Below are 20,544 nucleotides of genomic sequence, written 5' to 3'. Positions count from 1 at the left end.
GTAGTAGCTACTCACCTGGGTAGTCATATGTAGGAATCTCCTCTTTACACCACTCATCACCCCTCACATATGTCTCTGTAGTATTAATATGGGTCAGATCTTCACCCTGAAACAAACATTGTAAAAGTCACAGACAGATGGAGAAGTCACCTCTATGATCAGCTCTAATCCTGCCATCTCCACCGTTCTCATTACACAAGTATAAAACATATAATACTGGTGGATAAAACAAGACTGAGCACAAGACCTTCACAGCCATCTACACATCATAGGGGAGATCTCCTGACAACTTCTCTCCATCTACCTGATGATCCTGAGGAACATTGGGATCTTCTTGTTTACAGTCCTGTGGAAGAAGAGGACGGGGACATCTCTCTGGAATTGTCTTCTTACTGGATAGATCTGGAGGAAACACATACAGGGACTGAACTCATTCTTTACATACAGATAATTATAGGCCATGTGTATTTAGTCCTGTCTATTACCTGGTGATGTGAGGGGCTGGGGAACCTCCATTATGACGTCCTTGTACAGATCTTTGTGTCCTTCTAAATACTCCCACTCCTCCATGGAGATATAGACAGAGACATCCTGACACCTTATAGGAACCTGACACATACAATTATACCGTCATCCCCCTGATCCCTTCATAGCGTTACTGTATAATGTCCCAGCATTCCCAGCAGTGTCACCTCTCCAGTCAGCAGCTCAATCATCTTGTAGGTGAGTTCTAGGATCTTCTGGTCATTGATGTCCTCGTGTATCAGGGGGTGAGGTGGAGGCCCTGTGATTGGGCTCAGGGGTCTTCCCCATCCCTCAGACACAGAGGCCTGACAGCGGTCACTAGAGGTCTTCTTCACTACTGTGTAATCCTGGTTATGGAGAGACACATTAATAAATCTCACTACAGACATTTCCAGAGTCCTCACCTCTCCAGTTCTGTCCATCTGTTATTCCCACAGATAAGAATGATGTAATGTGATGTCATCAGAATCTCTCACCTCTCCAGTAAGCCGGATGAGGATCTTTAAGGTGAGGTGTAATATCCTCTCTGCCATCTTGTCTCTGTCCCTATCCATCGTTGGTGGGTCAGGAAAATTGTACAAATCTAAATGGAAAGAATAATTGAAGATAAGTCTGAGTAAAACATATATCACATAAAATATACACTTACTACAGCACTGATGCTGGTATAAAGCAATATATTATTCGGAAATGTCTACCCATTTTAAATGAAGACGAGAAACTCTCTGAAATTTTTAAAAAATCCAGTATTAGATTCACAGCTAAGAAATCTCCCACGTTTTTTCAAGGACCTACTACTTCTCCACAATCACAAATTTTTTTTTTTAAGTGTGTTCATAATTTTTGTATGGCATGTGCACACGCAGATTGTAACAAGCGCACCTTTGGTTCTTGTGTGACGGGTAACAGTTTTTCTATCAACAGCTACATAAACGGCAACACTACCGGAGTGATTTATCTAATAGAATGTGACATTCAGTTGGTAGATTGTACCATGGATCCATTAAAAAAAAGAGAATTAGAAGACCTATGTCACATACTGTCACGACTAGCGACCGCGTGCGCGGCCGAGCCAGTGCCTCCACGTCGACCGACCACGCCGACGTGGGGCGAGCGTCCCAGGTGGGGACGGAATGCAGACCCACTGGACCACAGGGGGGACCCGGGCCTACCGGGACTAGGGAAGAGTAGCGACCGCGGTCTGTGGCAGCTGAGCATGTGGACGAGGTAGCAGAATGACATGACACCGCACAACTTCAGGTATAGACATAAAGTTTACTTGAACAAGAACAAAGTACAAACACGAAACATAATGATGCCAGGCTCCCGATTCCGCACATCAGGGAAGGGTACACGTCTCAGGATCACAGACGAAGGCAGGACGACATCACGGGTTGATGCAGTCCAGGGTTGTCTGACACTGGCATACTAGGGCGGCCACTCTCTAAGGCCTCAGGCGTAGCACAGGCTCAGCAGGAGAACATCAGACACCGACCTCAGACAGACTACAGAAGATGGCAGGGGTTTTCACGGGTTGAAGCAGTCCAGGGTCATCTGGCACGAGCATATCAGGACGGCCTCTCTCTCAGGCCTCAGGCATAGCACTGGCTCTGCAGGAGACCATCAGACACACCCAAGACAGATGTCAGACGATGGCAGGAGTCATCACGGGTTGATGCATTCCAGGATCATCTGGCACGGGCATACTAGGACGGCCTCTCTCTCAGGCTTCAGGCGCAGCACAGGTTCAGCAGGAGAACATCAGACACTGATCCCAGAAGGACGTCATCACTGGGTGGACCTCAGGGAATTGGCGGAACATTGGGACACAGGCAGGACAGGAACAGGAACTCCGGCTTGGCAACACAGGCCATCGGCTGGTTAGATCCAAGCAGAGCCAACACCATAACTCTGGAACACAGGCTGGACCACCAGGACCATGGACCAGACATCTGGACACAGGCAGGTGAACCAGGACCACAGACTTGACATCGAAACACAGGCAGGACGACCAGGACCACAGACCGGACATCAGGAACATGGACTGGACATCAGGAACACGGACATCAAGACACCAAGCAGGACATCAGGACACCAAGCAGGACATCAGGACACCAGGCAGGACATCAGGACTCGGATAACAGATATAGCATCAGCACACTGGCATCGGACTCCGGACATCTGACCACGATCGACAGGCTCCGGACATCAGGCTGCGGACATCAGCTCTGGACATCAGGCCACAGTCATCATGCTCCAGACCACTGGCAGCGATCAGCAGGCTCCGGACATCAGGCAGGGAAGCATAGGATCCGGACATCTGGCAGAGGACATCAGGCACAGCACATCTGGAAGAGGTCGTCAGACACCGAAAAATTAGGCCCTGATCATCAGGCTCCGGACCTCTCTGACCTTTTCCAGCGTCTGTGCACTGCAGTACTCTGCTCTGCCCTCAATAGGGCAGATATAGTACGCCTACGCAGGAGCCGCGGCAGAAGTAAGGAGGAGGACGTCATCGCTAGAAGATGCGAGGCGCTGGACCTGACCGTGACACCCATCGGACCGGACCCCCAGGTGAGTATAATCTAACTCGTTTTTCTTATCTTTCAGGATACATCGGGGGCTTATCTAGGGTTAAATACCATGCATACCATGATTAAGGCATATCGCTGAAACGCGTTGGTTTCCTTTATGTGTACCATCTGAACTGAGTCCCATACTGGTTGCAAACAAATTGTTAATGGATTAATTAAAAGTTACTTTTTATCTTACTGGTGGATTTAACTTTCCTCATCACCAGAGAACCCCTCTCCTTCCTAAAGCAATAATGAGGTACAGCTCTTCATACATTTAAGGGTCAGAGAGGGAATATTTATCTCCAATTATTTGGGATTATATTCGAGTTATAAATAAAGTTAGATACATTTTCAAATTTCAGCTATATAAAGGTCTCATTGTAACCCGGTCTCGCCAAAAAAAAAAAAATGAAAGAAAAAGTGATCAAAAAGTCCCAAAATAACAAAAAATTAAAAATCATAAAAAAAAAATATAGCTTCATCATTAAAGACCAATATAAGTGACTAAATGGTAAGATTTGAAAATAAACGCCAGGAAGTGTCTTTAACCCCTTAACCCCCAAGGGTGGTTTGAGCGTTCATGAACGGGCCAATTTTTACAATTCTGACCACTGTCCCTTTATGAGGTAATAACTCTGGAACGCTTCCATGGATCCCGGTGATTCTGACAATGTTTTATCGTGACATATTGTACTTCATGACAGTGGTAAAATTTCTTTGATATCACTTGCGTTTATTTGTGAAAAAAACGGTAATTTGGCGAAAATTTCGCAATTTTTCAACTTTCAATGCCCTTAAATCACAGAGATATGGCACACAAAATACCTAATAAGTAACATTTCGCACATGTTTACTTTACATCAGCACAATTTTGGAACCAAAATTTTTTTTGTTAGGAAGTTATAAGGGTTTAAAAGTTAACCAGCGATTTCTCATTTTTACACCACCATTTTTTGGGGGGGACCACATCACATTTGAAGTCACTTTGAGGGGTCTATATGATAGAAAACACCCAAAAGTGACACCATTCTAAAAACTGCACCCCTTAAGGTGCTCAAAACCTCATTCAAGAAGTTTATTAACCCTTCAGGTGCTTCACAGGTATTTTTTGAATGTTTAAAAAACAATGAACATTTAACATTAACACAAAAAAATTATTTCAGGTCCAATTTTTTTTATTTTCCCAATGGTAACAGGAGAGATTGGACCCCAAAAGTTATTGTGCAATTTGTCCTGAGTACGCTGATTCCTCATATGTGGGGGGGAAACAATGTTTCTGGGCACGGCAGAGCACGGAAGGGAAGGAGCGCCGTTTGCCTTTTTCAACGCAATATTGGCTGGAATTGAGATCGGACACCATGTTGCGTTTGGAGAGCCCCTGATGTGCATAAACAGTGGAAACCCCCCCACAAGTAACATACATAGTAACATAGTTATTAAGGTTGAAGGGAGACTTTAAGTCCATCTAGTTCAACCCATATCCTATCCTAACTTGCCCTAACATGTTGATGCAGAGGAAGGCAAAAAAAACCCATGTGGCAAACAGTAAGCTTCACATTGGGGAAAAAAATTCCTTCCCGACTCCACATACGGCAATCAGACTAGCTCCATGGATCAACGCAATATTAAGGAAACTAGTGTAATATTATACTTTTCAAGAAAGGCATCCAGTCCCTTCTTAAATTTTAGTAGGGAATCACTCATTACAACATCATATGGCAGAGAGTTCCATAGTCTCACTGCTCTTACAGTAAAGAATCCGCGTCTGTGAGTATGCTTAAACCTTTCCTCCAGACGTAGAGGATGCCCCCTTGTCCCCGTCACAGGTCTAAGAGTAAAAAGATCATTAGAAAGGCCTTTGTACTGTCCCCGCATATATTTATACATTGTAATAAGATCACCCCTAAGCCTTCGATTCTCCAAACTAAATAACCCCAAGTGTAATAACCTGTCTTGGTGATGTGGTCCCCTCCAAAAAATGGTGGTGTAAAAATGAGAAATCGCTGGTTAACTTTCTTATACACCGGAGAGAAGAACTGTACACAGTATTCTAAGTGTGGTCGCACTAGTGACTTATATAGAGGTAAAATTATGTTCTCCTCATGAGCATCTATGCCTCTTTTAATGCATCCCATTATTTTATTTGCCTTTGCAGCAGCTGCCTGACACTGGCCGCTAAATGTGAGTTTGTCGTCCACCCATACACCCAGGTCTTTTTCAGTGACAGTTTTGCCCAGTGTTTTACAATTAAGCACATAATTATACATCTTGTTCATTCTACCCAAGTGCATGACCTTACAATTATCCCCATTAAAGCTCATTTGCCATTTATCAGCCCAAGCTTCTAGTTTCCATAAATCCTCCTGTAATATAAAATTGTCCTCCTCTGTATTGATTACCCTGCAGAGTTTAGTGTCATCTGCAAATATTGAAATTCTACTCTCTATGCCCACTACAAGGTCATTAATAAATATGTTAAAAAGAAGCGGGCCCAAAACTGACCCCTGTGGTACCTCACTGCTAACCGTGACCCAGTCCGAGTGTGCTCCATTAATAACCACCCTTTGTTTCCTATCCCTGAGCCAGCTCTTAACCCACCTACACATTTTTTCCCCTATCCCCATTGTTCTCATTTTATGTATCAACCTTTTGTGTGGCACCGTATCAAAAGCTTTTGAAAAGTCCATGTACACCACGTCCACTGCATTCCCTTGGTCCCCATTTTGGAAACTAGACCCCCCAAGGAACTTATCTAGATGTGTGGTGAGAACTTTGAACCCCCAAGTGCTTCACAGAAGTTTATAACATAGAGCCATAAAAATAAAAAATCATAATTTTTCCACGAAAATATTTCGCCCCCAATTTTTTATTTTCCAATGGGTAACAGAAGAAATTGGATCCCAAGAGTTATTGTGCAATTTGTCCTGAGTACGCTGATACCCCATATGTGGGGGTAAACCACTGTTTTGGCGCATGGCAGAACTCGGAAGAGAAGGAGCACGTTTGACATTTTCAACGTAGAATTGTCTGGAATTGAGATCAGACGCCCCTGATGTGCCTGAACAGTGGAAACCCCCCAATTCTAACTCCAACCCTAGCCCCAACACACCCTTAACCCTAATCTCAACCCTAACGGGAAAATGTAAATAAATACATTTTTTTAATTTGATTATTTTTCCCTAAGTAAGGGGGTGATAAAGGGGGGTATAATTTACTATTCATAGCGGGTTTTTATGTTTGGCAGCTGTCACATGCTAAAAGACGCTTTTTAATTCAAAAAATAGTTTTTGTAGTTTTTGAGAGCTATGATTTTTCCATATTTTGGCCCACAGAGTCATGTGAGGTCTTATTTTGCGGGACGAATTGACGTTTTTATTGGTACCATTTCAGACACATTACTTTTTTGATCGCTTTTTATTACGATTTTTGGGAGGCAGAATGAACAAAAACCAGCATTTCATGAATTTCTTTTGGGGGGCGTTAATACCGTTCCGCGTGTGGTAAAATTGATAAAGCAGTTTTATTCTTCGGGTCAGTACGATTTATCTTATATAAAACAATAATTACTGTATATACTCGTGTATAAGCCACAAAGTATAAGCCGACCCCTCTAATTTTGCCACAAAAAACTGGGAAAACTTATTGACTCGCGTATAAGCCTAGGGTGGAAAATGCAGCAGCTACTGGTAAATGTAAAAAATAAAAATAGATACCAATAAAAGTAAAATTAATTGAGACATCAGTAGGTTAAATGTTTTTGAATATCCATATTGAATCAGGAGCCCCATATATTGCTCCATACAGTTCATGATGGGCCCCATAAGATGCTCCATACAAAACACACCCATATAATGCTGCACAAAAGATAATAATGGCCCCATAAGATGCTCCATAGAATAATATGCCCCATATCTGCTCCATAAAGGTTATGGCCTCATTAGATGTTCCATAGATTATGCCCCATAAAATGCTCCATAGATTATGCCCCCATAAAATGCTCCATAGTTTATGCCCCCATATGATGCTCCATATATTATGCCCCCATATGCTGCCCCATAGACTATGCACCATAAGATGCTCCATAGGATGCTCCATAGATTATGCCCCCATATGCTGCCCCATAAGATGCTCCGTAGATTATGCCCCCATATGCTGCCCCATAAGATGCTTCATAGATTATGCCCCCATATGCTGCCCCATGAGATGCTCCATAGACTAAGCCCCATAAGATGCTCCATAGATTATGCCCCCATATGCTGCCCCATAAGATGCTCCTTAGATTATGCTCCATATGCTGCCCCATAAAATGCTCCATAGTTTATGCCCCATAAGATGCTCCATAGATTATACCCCCATAAGATGCTCCATAGAATAGGCCCCATATGCTGCCACTGCTGCAAATAAAAAAAAATGACATACTCACCTCTCGTCGCTGGGGGCCAGGTGCTGGTGTCCTGAGCAGGAGGGGACACCGGCGCTATGGGGGCCAGGTGCCGGAGTCGCTGCTGGCTCAGGGCCCTGGCACCTGAGATATTCACCTGTCCCCAGGCCACCGCTGCGCAGCACTCTGTCTGCCGGGTCCTCTGTCAGTGACGTTCAGGCAGCAGAGGGCGTGCACTAACTATGTCATCGCGCCTTCTGCCTGAAAGTCACTGACAGAGGACCCGGCAGACAGAGCGGTGCGCAGTGGTGGACCGGGGACAGGTGAATATTGCATATACTTACCCCCTCCTGGCGCAGTCTCTGCAGACCCCTGATTCTCTCCGACAGCTATTCCTTCCTTCAGCGGTCACATGGTATCACTCATTAAAGTCATGAATATGCGCATATTCATGACTCTAATGAGCGGTACCATGTGACCGCTGAAGGAAGGCGCCTGAGACCGTGGGAAAAGGGGGGCTGCAGAGATGTGCCAGGGGTAAGTTTTATCTGTCACTAAATATGTGTACTTTTATTGGTTTTTTTTTATTTACATAAAGAAATGATTTTATTGGGGAATATTTTTTTTTATTTAGGATTTTTTTTTTTTATTATTTTTATACTTTTTTTTTCTTTCACCTTTTTACATTGTCCCAGGGTGGGACATTACTATGCAAAGTCTGATCGCTGATCTGACACTTTGCACAGCACTGTCAGATTAGCGATCAGTTCTAAAGAAAGCTTTTTCACCAAATCGGGACACAGAGTGGTTATCAGGTAGGAGAAATGATGGGTGAAAATGGCGGAGTGTGAACAAAACTGATAGAACCGTAACAAACTCCAGGGAGACAACAACAGAATCGCTGTATTGTGTCCAAAAGGAATTATCACTATGCAAGAGCAGCAACATTGGAAATACAGTACTAAAGATTGTATCAGTGATTGTACCGACCCCAAGAGGAAAAGTAAGAAGTATTGGGTTTCCTGACCATGAAGTGAATTACCTGTATGATGAACTCCTTGCTAGAGATGGGTTGCATCTTATGAAAACGGAAAAACGCAAATTTGGTAGATGCCTTGCTACACTCATCAGGAGAGTTTTTTTTACCTACAGCAATATAGCATGGGAAATTTACGGCCAGGAAGAAATATGCAGCTAATGAATTCTTTTGAGAACCTCTCATATTAGAAGTGGAAATAAAGAACAAAAACAAATTCTTAATGACAATAGAGGAGCAAGAGAAACAGACTACAAACTAAAATGTGTCTATACAAATGCGCAGAGCATGGGAAACAAAGAATTGAAGATGCTAAAACAGGAAGAGAGATATGATGTCATAGGCATCACTGAAACTTGGGATGATGCACAAGATTAGAATACAAACCTTGAAGGCTATAACTTATTTATTAGAAACAGGATTAACAAGAGGGGAGGAAGTGTTGCATTGTGTGTTAGGAAAATGTATATCACCATAGAGATCCAAGCTTCAGAGACTGGTAGCTCTGCAGAAACTTTCTGGGTAAGAATACAAGGGGAGAAGAACACTATTGTAGATGTTTACTAAATGCCACCTGGCCAGACTGAAGATATGGATGAACTCTATTTACATCAGATGTTTCTGTTTTCAAAAAAGCACAACATAGCGATCATGGGAGATTTTAACTATCCAAATATTTGTTACAACTCTCTCTCAGGCCAAAGTACTGAGTTCAGAAAATACTTATCTTCTTTTGCATACAACTTTATCGTTCAAAGGGTAGAAGAGAAAACAAGAGGATCTTCAATCTTAGACATAATTCTTACCAACAGGGAGGAAATGGTTGAGGGAGTAAAGGTGGCTGGGAATTTAGGAGGCATCGATCATGCTATCCTCGAATTTTGGATTACAAGAGAAGCAAGACAAGTGAGGGACTCAGACTTTAAGTTTGGATTTCAGAAAAGCAAATTTTAATGGACTCAGAAAGAGGGTAGGAAAGGTCCAATGGCTGGATGTTCTACAGGACAGAAATATCCAAAAAGAATGGGAGATTTTGCTAAAAGAAACTTTTACTGCACAATCGGTAACAATCCCAAAAAGAAGGAAGAACTGGAAGCATTTAAAAGGGAACCTGTCGGCAGGATTGTACACAGTAACCTACAGACAAAGTCAGGTTGGCGCCGTTATACTGATTACAATGATACCTTGGTTGATGAAATCCATCTTGTGGTTGTTGTTTAATCCTTATTTACAGTTTTGAGTTAATGAGATGCTCTTGCTTCGGGGTGGCCTGTGAGCGGGTCTTTATATTGCGCTCTGCTTAGCTATTCATACTGATGACTTCTGACAGGTCACTGAACCCTCAGTGACCTGCCCCCTAATTTACATACTGAATATTATATGTATTGAAAAAAATAAAAATCATCTTCAGTAAGCAGGTGCCGATCAGAGCACCTGCGCTGCAGCATGATCGCATGTATAATGTGCATTTAATTACTTTATTTGCTGGTATAAATAATTTCAGGAAAAAAAATCTTCCTCAAAATGGTGCCATCTGCGCCTGCGATCCGATAGATGCTACTGCGCAGGTGGCGCCATCTTGCTAGAGGAAAAAAAAATTGTCTTCACTAAGATGGCGCCTGGGCAGTAGCATCTATCGACTCGCTGATAAATGCTACTGCGCAGGCGTGGATGGCACCATTTTAAAAACAGAATATATTTATTTTTCTGAATTTATTGACACCAGGCAAATAAAAAAACACTTGTTAAAAAGGAAAAAAGAAATGTATATTAAATGGAAAGAGGGGGCATTTCTAAAGAAGTATATAATGCTGTTTGCAGGGAATGCAGGGCAAGAGTTAGAAGAGCTATAGCCAGTAATGAAGTGAAGCTTGTAAGGGAGACCAAAAGTAACAAAAAAGGATTTGGGGAATATGTCAAGAGCAGAAAAAAAAGTTAAAGATGCCATAGGATTTTTACAGGATGAAAATGGTGAAGTGGTCAAATATGGTGTTGAGAAAGACGAACTTTTATATTCCTATTTTGCATCAGTTTTCTTTAAAAATGCAATTGTAACATGAACAGATCCTCACAGAGCCATAGAAGGAATAAAAGAATCCACGCTATCTATAACTAGTGAGATGGGAACACTTTGCTAATTTCAATTAATATAAATCTCCTGGTCCAGACGAATTACATCCTAAGGTACTGAAAGAGTTAGCAGAGGAATTTGCAGAACCACTAGCCAGAATCTTTGAAAAATCCTGGAGAACAGGGTAAATCCCTGAAGATTGGAGAAGGGCAAATGTTGTCGCTATCTTCAAAAAAGGAAAGAAGACGGAGCCAGGAAATTACAGGCCAGTGAGCCTTACTTCTATACCAGAAAAGATATTTAAACAAATTATTAAGAAAAATGTAAGTACTTGGATAAGAATACAATAATTTACCAGAATCTGCATGAGTTTGTAGCAAACAAGGCATGCCAGACTACTCTAATTTCCTTCTATGATGGAATCACTGACTGGGTTGACCAGGGAAATGTAGTAGATATAGTATATCTCGACTTCAGCAAAGCATTTGATAAAGTGTATCATACTATACAAGTATGGGATTGACAAGCCTACGGTTAAATGGATTCATAACTGGCTCAGTGATCATACTCAAAATAGTTGCACATCCAATTAGAAAAGTGTTTCAAGTGGGGTACCACAAGGCTCTGGCCTGGCCCCAGTATTGTTCAACATTTTTATAAATGATTTAAATAAGGCAACTGAAGGTAAACTAATCAAATTTGCAGACGATGGAAACCTAGGAGGGATAGCTAACGGTAGAGAAGGCAGAGAAAGGATTCAGAAGGATCTAGATAAGCTTTAACAATGGGCAGTGACTAATAGAATGGTATTTAAAGTGAATTGGACATCAGACTTGTGCTCTGTAACCTACAGACAGTGTCAGGTCGGCGCCATTATACTGATAAGGCCGGGGTCCCACTTGCAAGAAACTCACACAAGTCTCGCGTCTCAATATCTGGCACTGCCGCCGGCCCTCGGTAAAGTAAAAGACCCACCTTCAGCAGCACTAAGGCTGCACTCTGTGAAGGTGGCTCTTCTGTTTCTGATCCCTAGTAATGCTGAAATATTGACTTTTATAAATTGCTCCCCATACCTGCATTGAGTACCATAGGTATGGTGTGTCCCCCTGTATCAGCCGCCTCCCAGCCGTCCATCATCCCCCTGTAGCGTCTGTGCGCCGCCTCCTCCTGTGTTGCTGTTATATGCCGGTGCCGGCACTGTGCCAACAGTTCTCGGGCATGCGCAGTGCGCGCTGCCCAGGAACTGACATCAGGCTATCGCGCCTGCGTGTGTTAGGCGTTGAGTTCCTGTCGCTGCACAGTAGGCACCATGAGCCTTGCATTCAGCAGTATCCCATTCCTCTCCGGCCGTACAAGAGGCTGCTCAGCAGACTCGTCGATCCAGGCGCTCTGCTCAGACCAGCTCTGTAGGTTTGGTTGCTGCTGCCACCTCTGGTCCAGCTATAGCAATGCATGCTGATCAGCAGCGAACTACTCCAGGGACTAAGTCCTCCTTTCGGTCCACTGAGCATGCCCGTGGGACGATCTCTCATTGGAGATCGGAGGTCACATGCTCAGGTCCTTCTCCAGCTCAGATTGGACCATCAGGAAGGTCAGGAAGGTCCCGGAAGGACGCAGCTATAAAAGGATCGCATGGCCGCCCGGCCATGCGCTAATATAGACAAAGATTAGACCATGTGGAGTGAGTGCTGTACGCATGTATGAATGTCTCTGGTGAATGACTCATTGGAAACCCCTACCCTTGGTACGCATGTGTTGTGCAGCCTAGCCTGTTAAGCGCCCAGGTCTAGGTGTAGGTAGAGGCAGAGTCAGAGACTGGCATCAGTGTCCACCGGTGGCTCTGCACGCCACGGTGCACATGCTCGACACGCCACCATCATCAGCGTCTATAGTGGTGTCCGCAGGTGCGACGCCACGTGCTCAGAAGGTCTAGAGGGACTGTGACCCCGTGTCCTTGGGGCAGAGTTCTGTGACCGCATTCTGTGCGCTCCCTTGCCGAACTCTGTGAGTGCTAAACAGACTCCGGCATTTAAGTTCCGCGGTACGGAGGCTCTGTGAGGTAACAGAGTCCGCTCCTGTTCACACCGGGTAACGTTAACCCGCGTGTGACCTTTTGTATACCGCTATATACATCCGCCATTACTAAGCAGCAGTTTACCACCTCTGCACGGTGGACCCCGGGCTGCGAATACACCTTACTATTATCTTATTATTTGGTGCGTTCCGCCAGCTCTAACAGCGCGTTGCGGAGGCCCCAGATCCCGCCCCGCACTGTATGTTATGATGTATTCACACTGCGGGGCTGGGAATCTGGCACCTTCGCAGTGAGCAACTATAGCTGCGCCTGCCCCCATCTCCCTCTTTCCTCCCTTGGCGGCATCTGATCTGCCAGCTGAGCTCCCCACAAGCAGTTCCCTGGCCGGTCAGCTCATCAACGAAGGAACTAAGGTGTGTCACAGTAAAAATGCCGTCTATTTCAATAAGATTGCAGTATTGTATATATTATAAAGTCCCCTATTGGCTTCATATTTCACTATCAATCTATCTCTACCTCTATCTATTTTTATATCTATCTATCCATCTATCTATTTAGCTAGCATCTATCTATTATCTATCTATCCATCTATCTATTTATCTATCATCTATCTATTATTCATCTATCTATCCATCTATCTATTTATCTATCCATTTATCTATCATCTATTATTCATCTATCTATAATCTATGTATTTAGTCATCCATCTACTGTATTTATCTATCATCTATGTTTCTATCCATCTATTTATCTATCATGTATATATTATCCATCTATCTATCCATCTGTCTATTTAGCATCTATCCATCCATCTATTTATATATCATCTATACATCTATCTATACATCTATCTATTTATCTATCATCTATCTTATATCCATCTATCTATTTGTCTATCCATCTATAAACAGATAGATGGATGGATAGATACATAGATGATAGATATAGATAAATAGATGGATAGATAGATGGAAAGATAAATAGATGATAGATAAATAGATGGATGGATAGATAGATGATAGATAAATAGATGGATGGATGGATAGATAGATGATAAATAGATAATCCTGGGGGGGTGACAGGTTCCCTCTAAAATGATATCTGGATTGAAGAAATTCATCTTGTGGTTGTTGCTTAATCTTTGTTTTTCGGTAATGAGACTCTCGCTCCTGGGTGGGCCTGTGGGCGGGTTGTTGTTTTTTGTGCTCTGGCCTCATCTTTAGTATTGTGGCTTAACTGACACGTCCTTGATTCCTCGGAGAAGAGCTACCAGGATGATGAGCGGACTGAAAAGTATGTCCTACGAGGAATGGTTGCAGGATTTGGGAATGTTCAGATTGCAAAAAAGAAGACTGAAGGTAAGTGCACACGTTGCGGATTGTGCTGCGGATTTTTCTGCGTGGTTTATGCAAAATCCGCAGGTCAAAAGACCTGCAGTTTATCTGCGGCTTAGCCTACGGATTTACCCTGCGGTTTGACACCTGTACAATGGAGCAGCTGCCAAACCGCTGTGGATTCCGAACAAAGAAGTGACATGCTGCGGATTTGAATCCGCGGAAAAATCTGCACCGTGTGCACTGCGGTTTTTCTTTTCTATTGATTTTAAAGGTACTGTACAACGCAGCAGAATCCGCAGCGTGTGCACACACCCTGAGAGGAGACTTAATAGCTGTCTACAAATCTCTAAAGGGCGTCACAGTGTAGGGAGCATCCTTATTCTCATCTGCAAACATGAGAAGCAATGGAATGAAATTAAAAGGGAGAAGATACAGATTAGAAATAACTTTCTGACAGAGTGATCAATGAGTGGAACAGGCTGTCACGAGAGGTGGTGAGTTCTCCTCCAATGGAAGCCTTCAAACAGAGGCTGGACAGACATCTGTATGGGATGATTTAGTGAATTCTGCTTTGAGCAGGGGGTTGGACCAGGAGGTCCCTTCCAACTCTACCATTCTATGATTCTTTCAATGTAAATGTATAATGGCTGAGTGTGACCAGCGGCCAATCCTTAGCGAGAATAAAGGGGCCCCAGCACCTACCTCCACCCGCAGAACCGCACTCCACATATATGGCTGCTCTGTGCGCACAGGACCTGGGATGAGGTCACAGGAGGGGAGGAGTCAGGGGTCACATGATCAGGGCCTCAGTGTATGCAGGACTCTGCTGTGCTGGTTGTCATGGTGCTGGATGAGGGGAAGTTTATGTGTGGGGTCAGGAGGTGTACGGAGCGGAGCCGTGTGTGTACGAGGTGTACGGAGCGGAGCCGTGTGTGTACGAGGTGTACGGAGCGGAGCCGTGTGTGTACGAGGTGTACGGAGCGGAGCCGTGTGTACGAGGTGTACGGAGCGGAGCCGTGTGTGTACGAGGTGTACGGAGCGGAGCCGCGTGTGTACGAGGTGTACGGAGCGGAGCCGCGTGTGTACGAGGTGTACGGAGCGGAGCCGAGTGTGTACGAGGTGTACGGAGCGGAGCCGCGTGTGTACGAGGTGTACGGAGCGGAGCCGCGTGTGTACGAGGTGTACGGAGCGGAGCCGCGTGTGTACGAGGTGTACGGAGCAGAGCCGCCTGTGTACGAGGTGTACGGAGCGGAGCCGCGTGTGTACGTGGTGTACGGAGAGGAGCCGTGTGTGTACAAGGTGTACGGAGCGGAGCCGTGTGTGTGCGAGGTGTACGGAGCGGAGCCGTGTGTGTGCGAGGTGTACGGAGCCGTGTGTGTGCGAGGTGTACGGAGCGGAGCCGTGTTTGTGCGAGGTGTACGGAGAGGAGCCGTGTGTGTGCGAGGTGTACAGAGCGGAGCCGTGTGTGTACGAGGTGTACGGAGCGGAGCCGTGTGTGCACGAGGTGTACGGAGCGGAGCCATGTGCACGAGGTGTACAGAGCGGAGCCGCGTGTGTACGGGGTGTACGGAGCGGAACCGCGTGTGTACGAGGTGTGCGGAGTGGAGCCGCGCGTGTACAAGGTGTACGGAGCGGAGCCGCGCGTGTACGAGGTGTACGGAGCGGAGCCGCGCGTGTACGAGGTGTACGGAGCGGAGCCGCGTGTGTACGGGGTGTACGGAGCAGAGCCGCGTGTGTACGAGGTGTGCGAAGTGGAGCCGTGTGTGTACGAGGTGTACGGAGCGGAGCCGTGTGTGTACGAGGTGTACGAAGCGGAGCCGCGTGTGTACGAGGTGTACGGAGCAGAGCCGCCTGTGTACGAGGTGTACGGAGCGGAGCCGCGTGTGTACGAGGTGTACGGAGAGGAGCCGTGTGTGTACAAGGTGTACGGAGCGGAGCCGTGTGTGCGCGAGGTGTACGGAGCGGAGCCGTGTGTGTGCGAGGTGTACAGAGCGGAGCTGTGTGTGTACGAGGTGTACGGAGCGGAGCCGTGTGTGTACGAGGTGTTCGGAGCGGAGCCATGTGCACGAGGTGTACAGAGCGGAGCCGCGTGTGTACGGGGTGTACGGAGCGGAGCCGCGTGTGTACGAGATGTGCGGAGTGGAGCCGCGCGTGTACGAGGTGTACGGAGCGGAGCCGCGTGTGTACGAGGTGTACGGAGCGGAGCCGGGTGTGTACGAGGTGTACAGAGCGGAGCCGTGTGTGTACGGGGTGTACGGAGCGGAGCCATGTGTACGAGGTGTACGGAGCGGAGCCGTGTGTGTACGGGGTGTATGGAGCGGAGCCGCGTGTGTACGAGGTGTACGGAGCGGAGCCGCGTGTGTGCGAGGTGTACGGAGCGGAGCCGTGTGTGTTCGAGGTGTACGGAGCGGAGCCATGTGCACAAGGTGTACGGAGCGGAGCCTTGTGTCTGCCAAGTGTACAGAGCCTTGTGGTGTCTGAGGTGTTCGGAACAAAGTCGTGTGTGTGTACTGAATGATGTTGTGTGCACGATGTCTACAGAATATGGCATCATGTTTGGTAGTCAGACCCCTCTTGACTTGATTTCCATCATAATTTATTTGGTAGTGGAACCAGCAGTGCGGCCATTTCTCCAAAGAGTTCCAGAAGCCGTTTACAATGGAGTAGGAAAAATGTGGGCTAACTGTGCTTCTGATGAATAGTAGAAGGATGCAGGAGACCGGAGATTATAACAATGTGGATTATTTGTTAAGCTCATCTCAAAGTCAGCTGACTTCCTCATCAGAACCAATGACTATTCATTAGCAATGGAGCTAAAACACGTTTCTTTCCTACTCCTAAGGCCTCTTTCACACATCAGTTTTTTGCCGTCAGTCACAATCTGTCGTGTCCGTTTTTTCATCCATTTCGTTTGTTTTTTGACGGATCCATCGAAAGAATAGACAGAATGGATAGATAGTCAGACAGACAGAATGGACAGACAGACAGAATGGACAGACAGGACAGAAAAGACAGAAAGGACAGACGGACAGAAAGGACAGACGGACGGATACAAAGAATAGATAGATACAAAGAATAGATACAAAGAATAGATTGACAGAATAGATAGAAAGAATAGATAGAATAAATAGATAAAATAGATAGAAAGACAGAAAAGATAGAAAGAATAGATAGTTAGAAATAATAGATAGAAAGAATAGATGTTTTTAGGCTGGGGGGGCAAGATCAATAGCCCCTTACCAGCCTGAAAATACTAGCCCCCAGCTGTGAGCTTTAGTGAGGCTGGTTGTCAAAAATGGGGGGAACCCCTCTATTCTTGATAGCTAGGATTGCTGACAGCTGAGGTTTGCAGCCCCCAGCTGTGAGTTTCGTCTGGCTGGTTATCAAAAATAGGGGGAGACCCCCGCCGTTTTTTTATTATTTATTTATATTCAGTGCAGGAGCGGCAGATGAATACTCCCATCCGCCGCTCCTGCTCTCACTGCAATACGTGGTAGTAGGTGTCGGATGATGGGATCAGTTGTCCCATCAGCTGACACCAGTGACCAGAGGTAAACTGAGCATGCTCAGTGAAAAAACACAGAATCCGTCGCCGGATTCCATCATGTGAAGGGCTACGATGGATCCGTCACCCATAGGCATCCATTCTAGCAGACAACGGACGACGACGGATCCGTCGCTGTCCGACTTTTTGAAGGAGACAAAAAACGTTCCTTTGTGCGTCGTCTCCGGCCGACGGACAAAGAATTTTCGACGGATGAAACGTGAGACCATCCATCGCAATCCGCTGCTAATACAAGTCAATGAGAAAAAAATGGATCCGGCGGCAGCAGTCGCTGGATCCGTTTTTTTCAAAATTTGACGGATTATGACTGATGGCAAAAAACTGATGTGTGAAAGAGGCCTTACCAGAGCAAATCCCTACAGTTCTGGACAAAGCTCATAGAGGTATCTACTCAAGATGAAGACATAGAAGATGTTACCCAAAACTTCACATACAAGAGTGATTTTTGCTATAATTTGTGCATGCATTGCTTTGTGTTGTTGTTTACAGTGTACACTTCCATTATTATCCTTATGTCAATCATCCACTAAAACTGTCCCCTTAGTGTATGGTACCTTGTATAAATAATGTATGGCTCAAAATAGCCAAGGGTGGATTGTAGTGTGAACATAAAAATGGACATTTTGAGTCCATATTGAAATATACAGAATGTTTTCAGACCATAACAGAGCAGCACTGCTGGTCATACTGTGGCGCCCCCAGGAGTATGTCCGCCACAGTGGCTTTGCCTTCCTCCAGGGGAGGGTAATGCCAGGCTTGGAGGCAATGATGGGTCTCTCTCGCAGTCAATCCATACTTGCAACACAGTTCCACTCCAGGCCAGCAGGGGGAACTCTGAACCAGGATTAAGGGGAGGAGTGCTCTCTGAGGGTCAAGAGGAAGGAGTGGTCAGTTAGTCTGTGGAGGGTGAAGTGTGCAGACGTGTAGAGAGAAGCTGGAGGTTGAGCTAGGAAGGAGAGCTCCCTCAGCTTGAGAGCGCATGAACTGGAGCTTGGTCTCCACGGTTGTACAGATACTAATGGTCCTACAACAGATACCAGTGGAGTAGGGGGCTGTAAATGCCCTATTCGCATCTAAGACTTGAGGCACAACAACAGCATGGATAGAGAGCCAGGACTCAGAGAGATAGGAGTCACCGAGAGAGGCTACAGCTGTCTGCCGTGTAAGTAAGGTTCTTGGGAACATCTGACAAGAGGAACTTCAGAGTAACTTAGTACTTGGAGTACTTCATTCAAACAAGCTCTAGGAAGGAGACTGCACAGCCCGTCTGCTGAGAGAGAATCCCTAAGTTGCTTCCAGGCTAGCCTGCTCCGTTACCATCTGTAATCAGGACCCTGGACTGCAGTTATCAAGTAAAGGTACAGAAATTGCACCCTGCTGTGTCTTGTCCGTTTCCGACCCTTACGGCACTGCTACATCACCGTGCCATCCACCTCTACACTGCCCTGGGACTATAGCTTCACCTGTGGGGAGCTTTTACACCCTTGCTGCACCCTACCATCAGTCCCAGCGGATCTGCATGCAGCGTCGGCTTAACACCTCTCTTGCCGAACATCACAGGTGGCATCACAAACTATTCCATTCCATTAACTACATTCCCCCATTACTTGGGAACCAAGGGCCACGGATCGGGTCACCGCTGCTGTGACACATTCCCCTGACACCGGCCCGGTACCGAGTACCCCACAGCCCTGGGAGGGCGACCCAACTTTGCATCACGAACAGGATTACGGAGCCCAGTATCCCCGGGTCCTGTGTGCCATAGACTGTGTTTGTGTAACAGACTGTGTGAAATTGGCGCCAATTGCCGTGCTGCTTGGCGCGCGGGAAGAAAGAGGTGGGTCTTCGTGGGCGGATCCTGCCGCAGAGAGCGAAGAAGCGAAGTGCCGCGCGGGAAGAGAGGACAGCGCGCAAGAGGAGGAGAAGCTGAGGCCTACAGCCCGGAGAATCGGGCCTGTGAAGCGGCCGCCGGTGAGCTCACATAACCCCCGGCCCTGGCTAACGTTAACTAGGGGGGAGAGAGGATGTCCGTGCCCAACGGCGATGCAGCGGCAGGCGCCGGTGCCAACCCCGCAGCACTGCCAGGAGGAGCGCCTGCCACAGTGGTCTCCATAATGCCGCTGTCTATGCCCTACATTCCGGGAGCAGCCTGGCTATCGCAGTACTCGGGTGAGTCGCATACCCTGAGTGAATTTAAAGCGAGACTGTGCAGTTTGTTTAAGGTATACCCTCTGTCTGAAAGCCAGAAAGTGAATATCCTGATTGGACATCTAACGGGTGCAGCACAGAGAGGTGAAAGCCTGGCAGGACACTGATAAAAAAGACTGTTGCAAAGATCCTGGCCAAGCTGAGAAGCACCTTTGACACCCGTACTGCAGCTGAAGTCAAGATGAGGTTCTTTGGCTGTAAACAGAAGGCGCAGGACAGTATCAGGGATTATGCTCTCAACCTGCAGAAGGCGCTGCGAGCAGTTAAGCAAGTTGATCCTGACAGGGCTATTCGGGTACTGCAGGAGTCCACTGACAGCCGTCCAGCGCCCGCTAGGCGCCCAGCGATCACCTACCATCAGGAAGCAACATCTTTTCCTTCCATCCCTGTGGAGGCTGATGCACAGACTCTGGATAAAGATCCAACTGAGGAGCTGCATCTTCAAGTCCAGGAGCTGACCAAAGGGATGGCTGCACTTACCACAACCGTGCAGTCCCTGCAAGTGTCCTCCAAAGAAAAGATCCAGCTTGCTTTCAGTCCAGAGGATGTCCCGTGGCTCCGGAGGAGGAGAGCCCCGCCACTTCGAGGGAGGAACAACGATCGCTATGACCAGGATGGACGTCGCATCTGTCGTCGCTGCTACAAGGCCGGTCACCTTGCAAGATATTGTCCTTTAAACGAGCAACCCCTGGGGCAGAGGGCCAACCCCCAGGAATAGGATCCCCAGGCCCAAGGAACTGGAGAGCCAAGTATGTTGGAGGGAGACCAATCCTTCCTGTGGTGATTGACGGCCTCCCCATGAACGCTTTG

The 20,544-nt window shown here is 46.4% G+C and overlaps 1 protein-coding gene across 1 annotated transcript in view; it reads right to left on the bottom strand.

The window, feature by feature from the left end:
* Positions 1-20,544, bottom strand: part of LOC141055959 (uncharacterized) — a 193,061-nt gene that overhangs the window by 69,541 nt on the left and 102,976 nt on the right. Inside the window, 6 exon segments of the mRNA XM_073552654.1 lie at positions 16-106; positions 305-402; positions 486-609; positions 693-872; positions 1,002-1,108; positions 14,664-14,691. Coding sequence (XP_073408755.1) covers positions 16-106; positions 305-402; positions 486-609; positions 693-872; positions 1,002-1,108; positions 14,664-14,691 — 628 coding nt within the window.

This window comes from Dendrobates tinctorius, unplaced genomic scaffold (assembly GCF_039654945.1).
Source record: "Dendrobates tinctorius isolate UK_male_01 unplaced genomic scaffold, ASM3965494v1 ptg000192l, whole genome shotgun sequence".
Lineage (NCBI taxonomy): Eukaryota > Metazoa > Chordata > Amphibia > Anura > Dendrobatidae > Dendrobates > Dendrobates tinctorius.
This window is presented reverse-complemented; position numbering and strand designations above follow the sequence as displayed.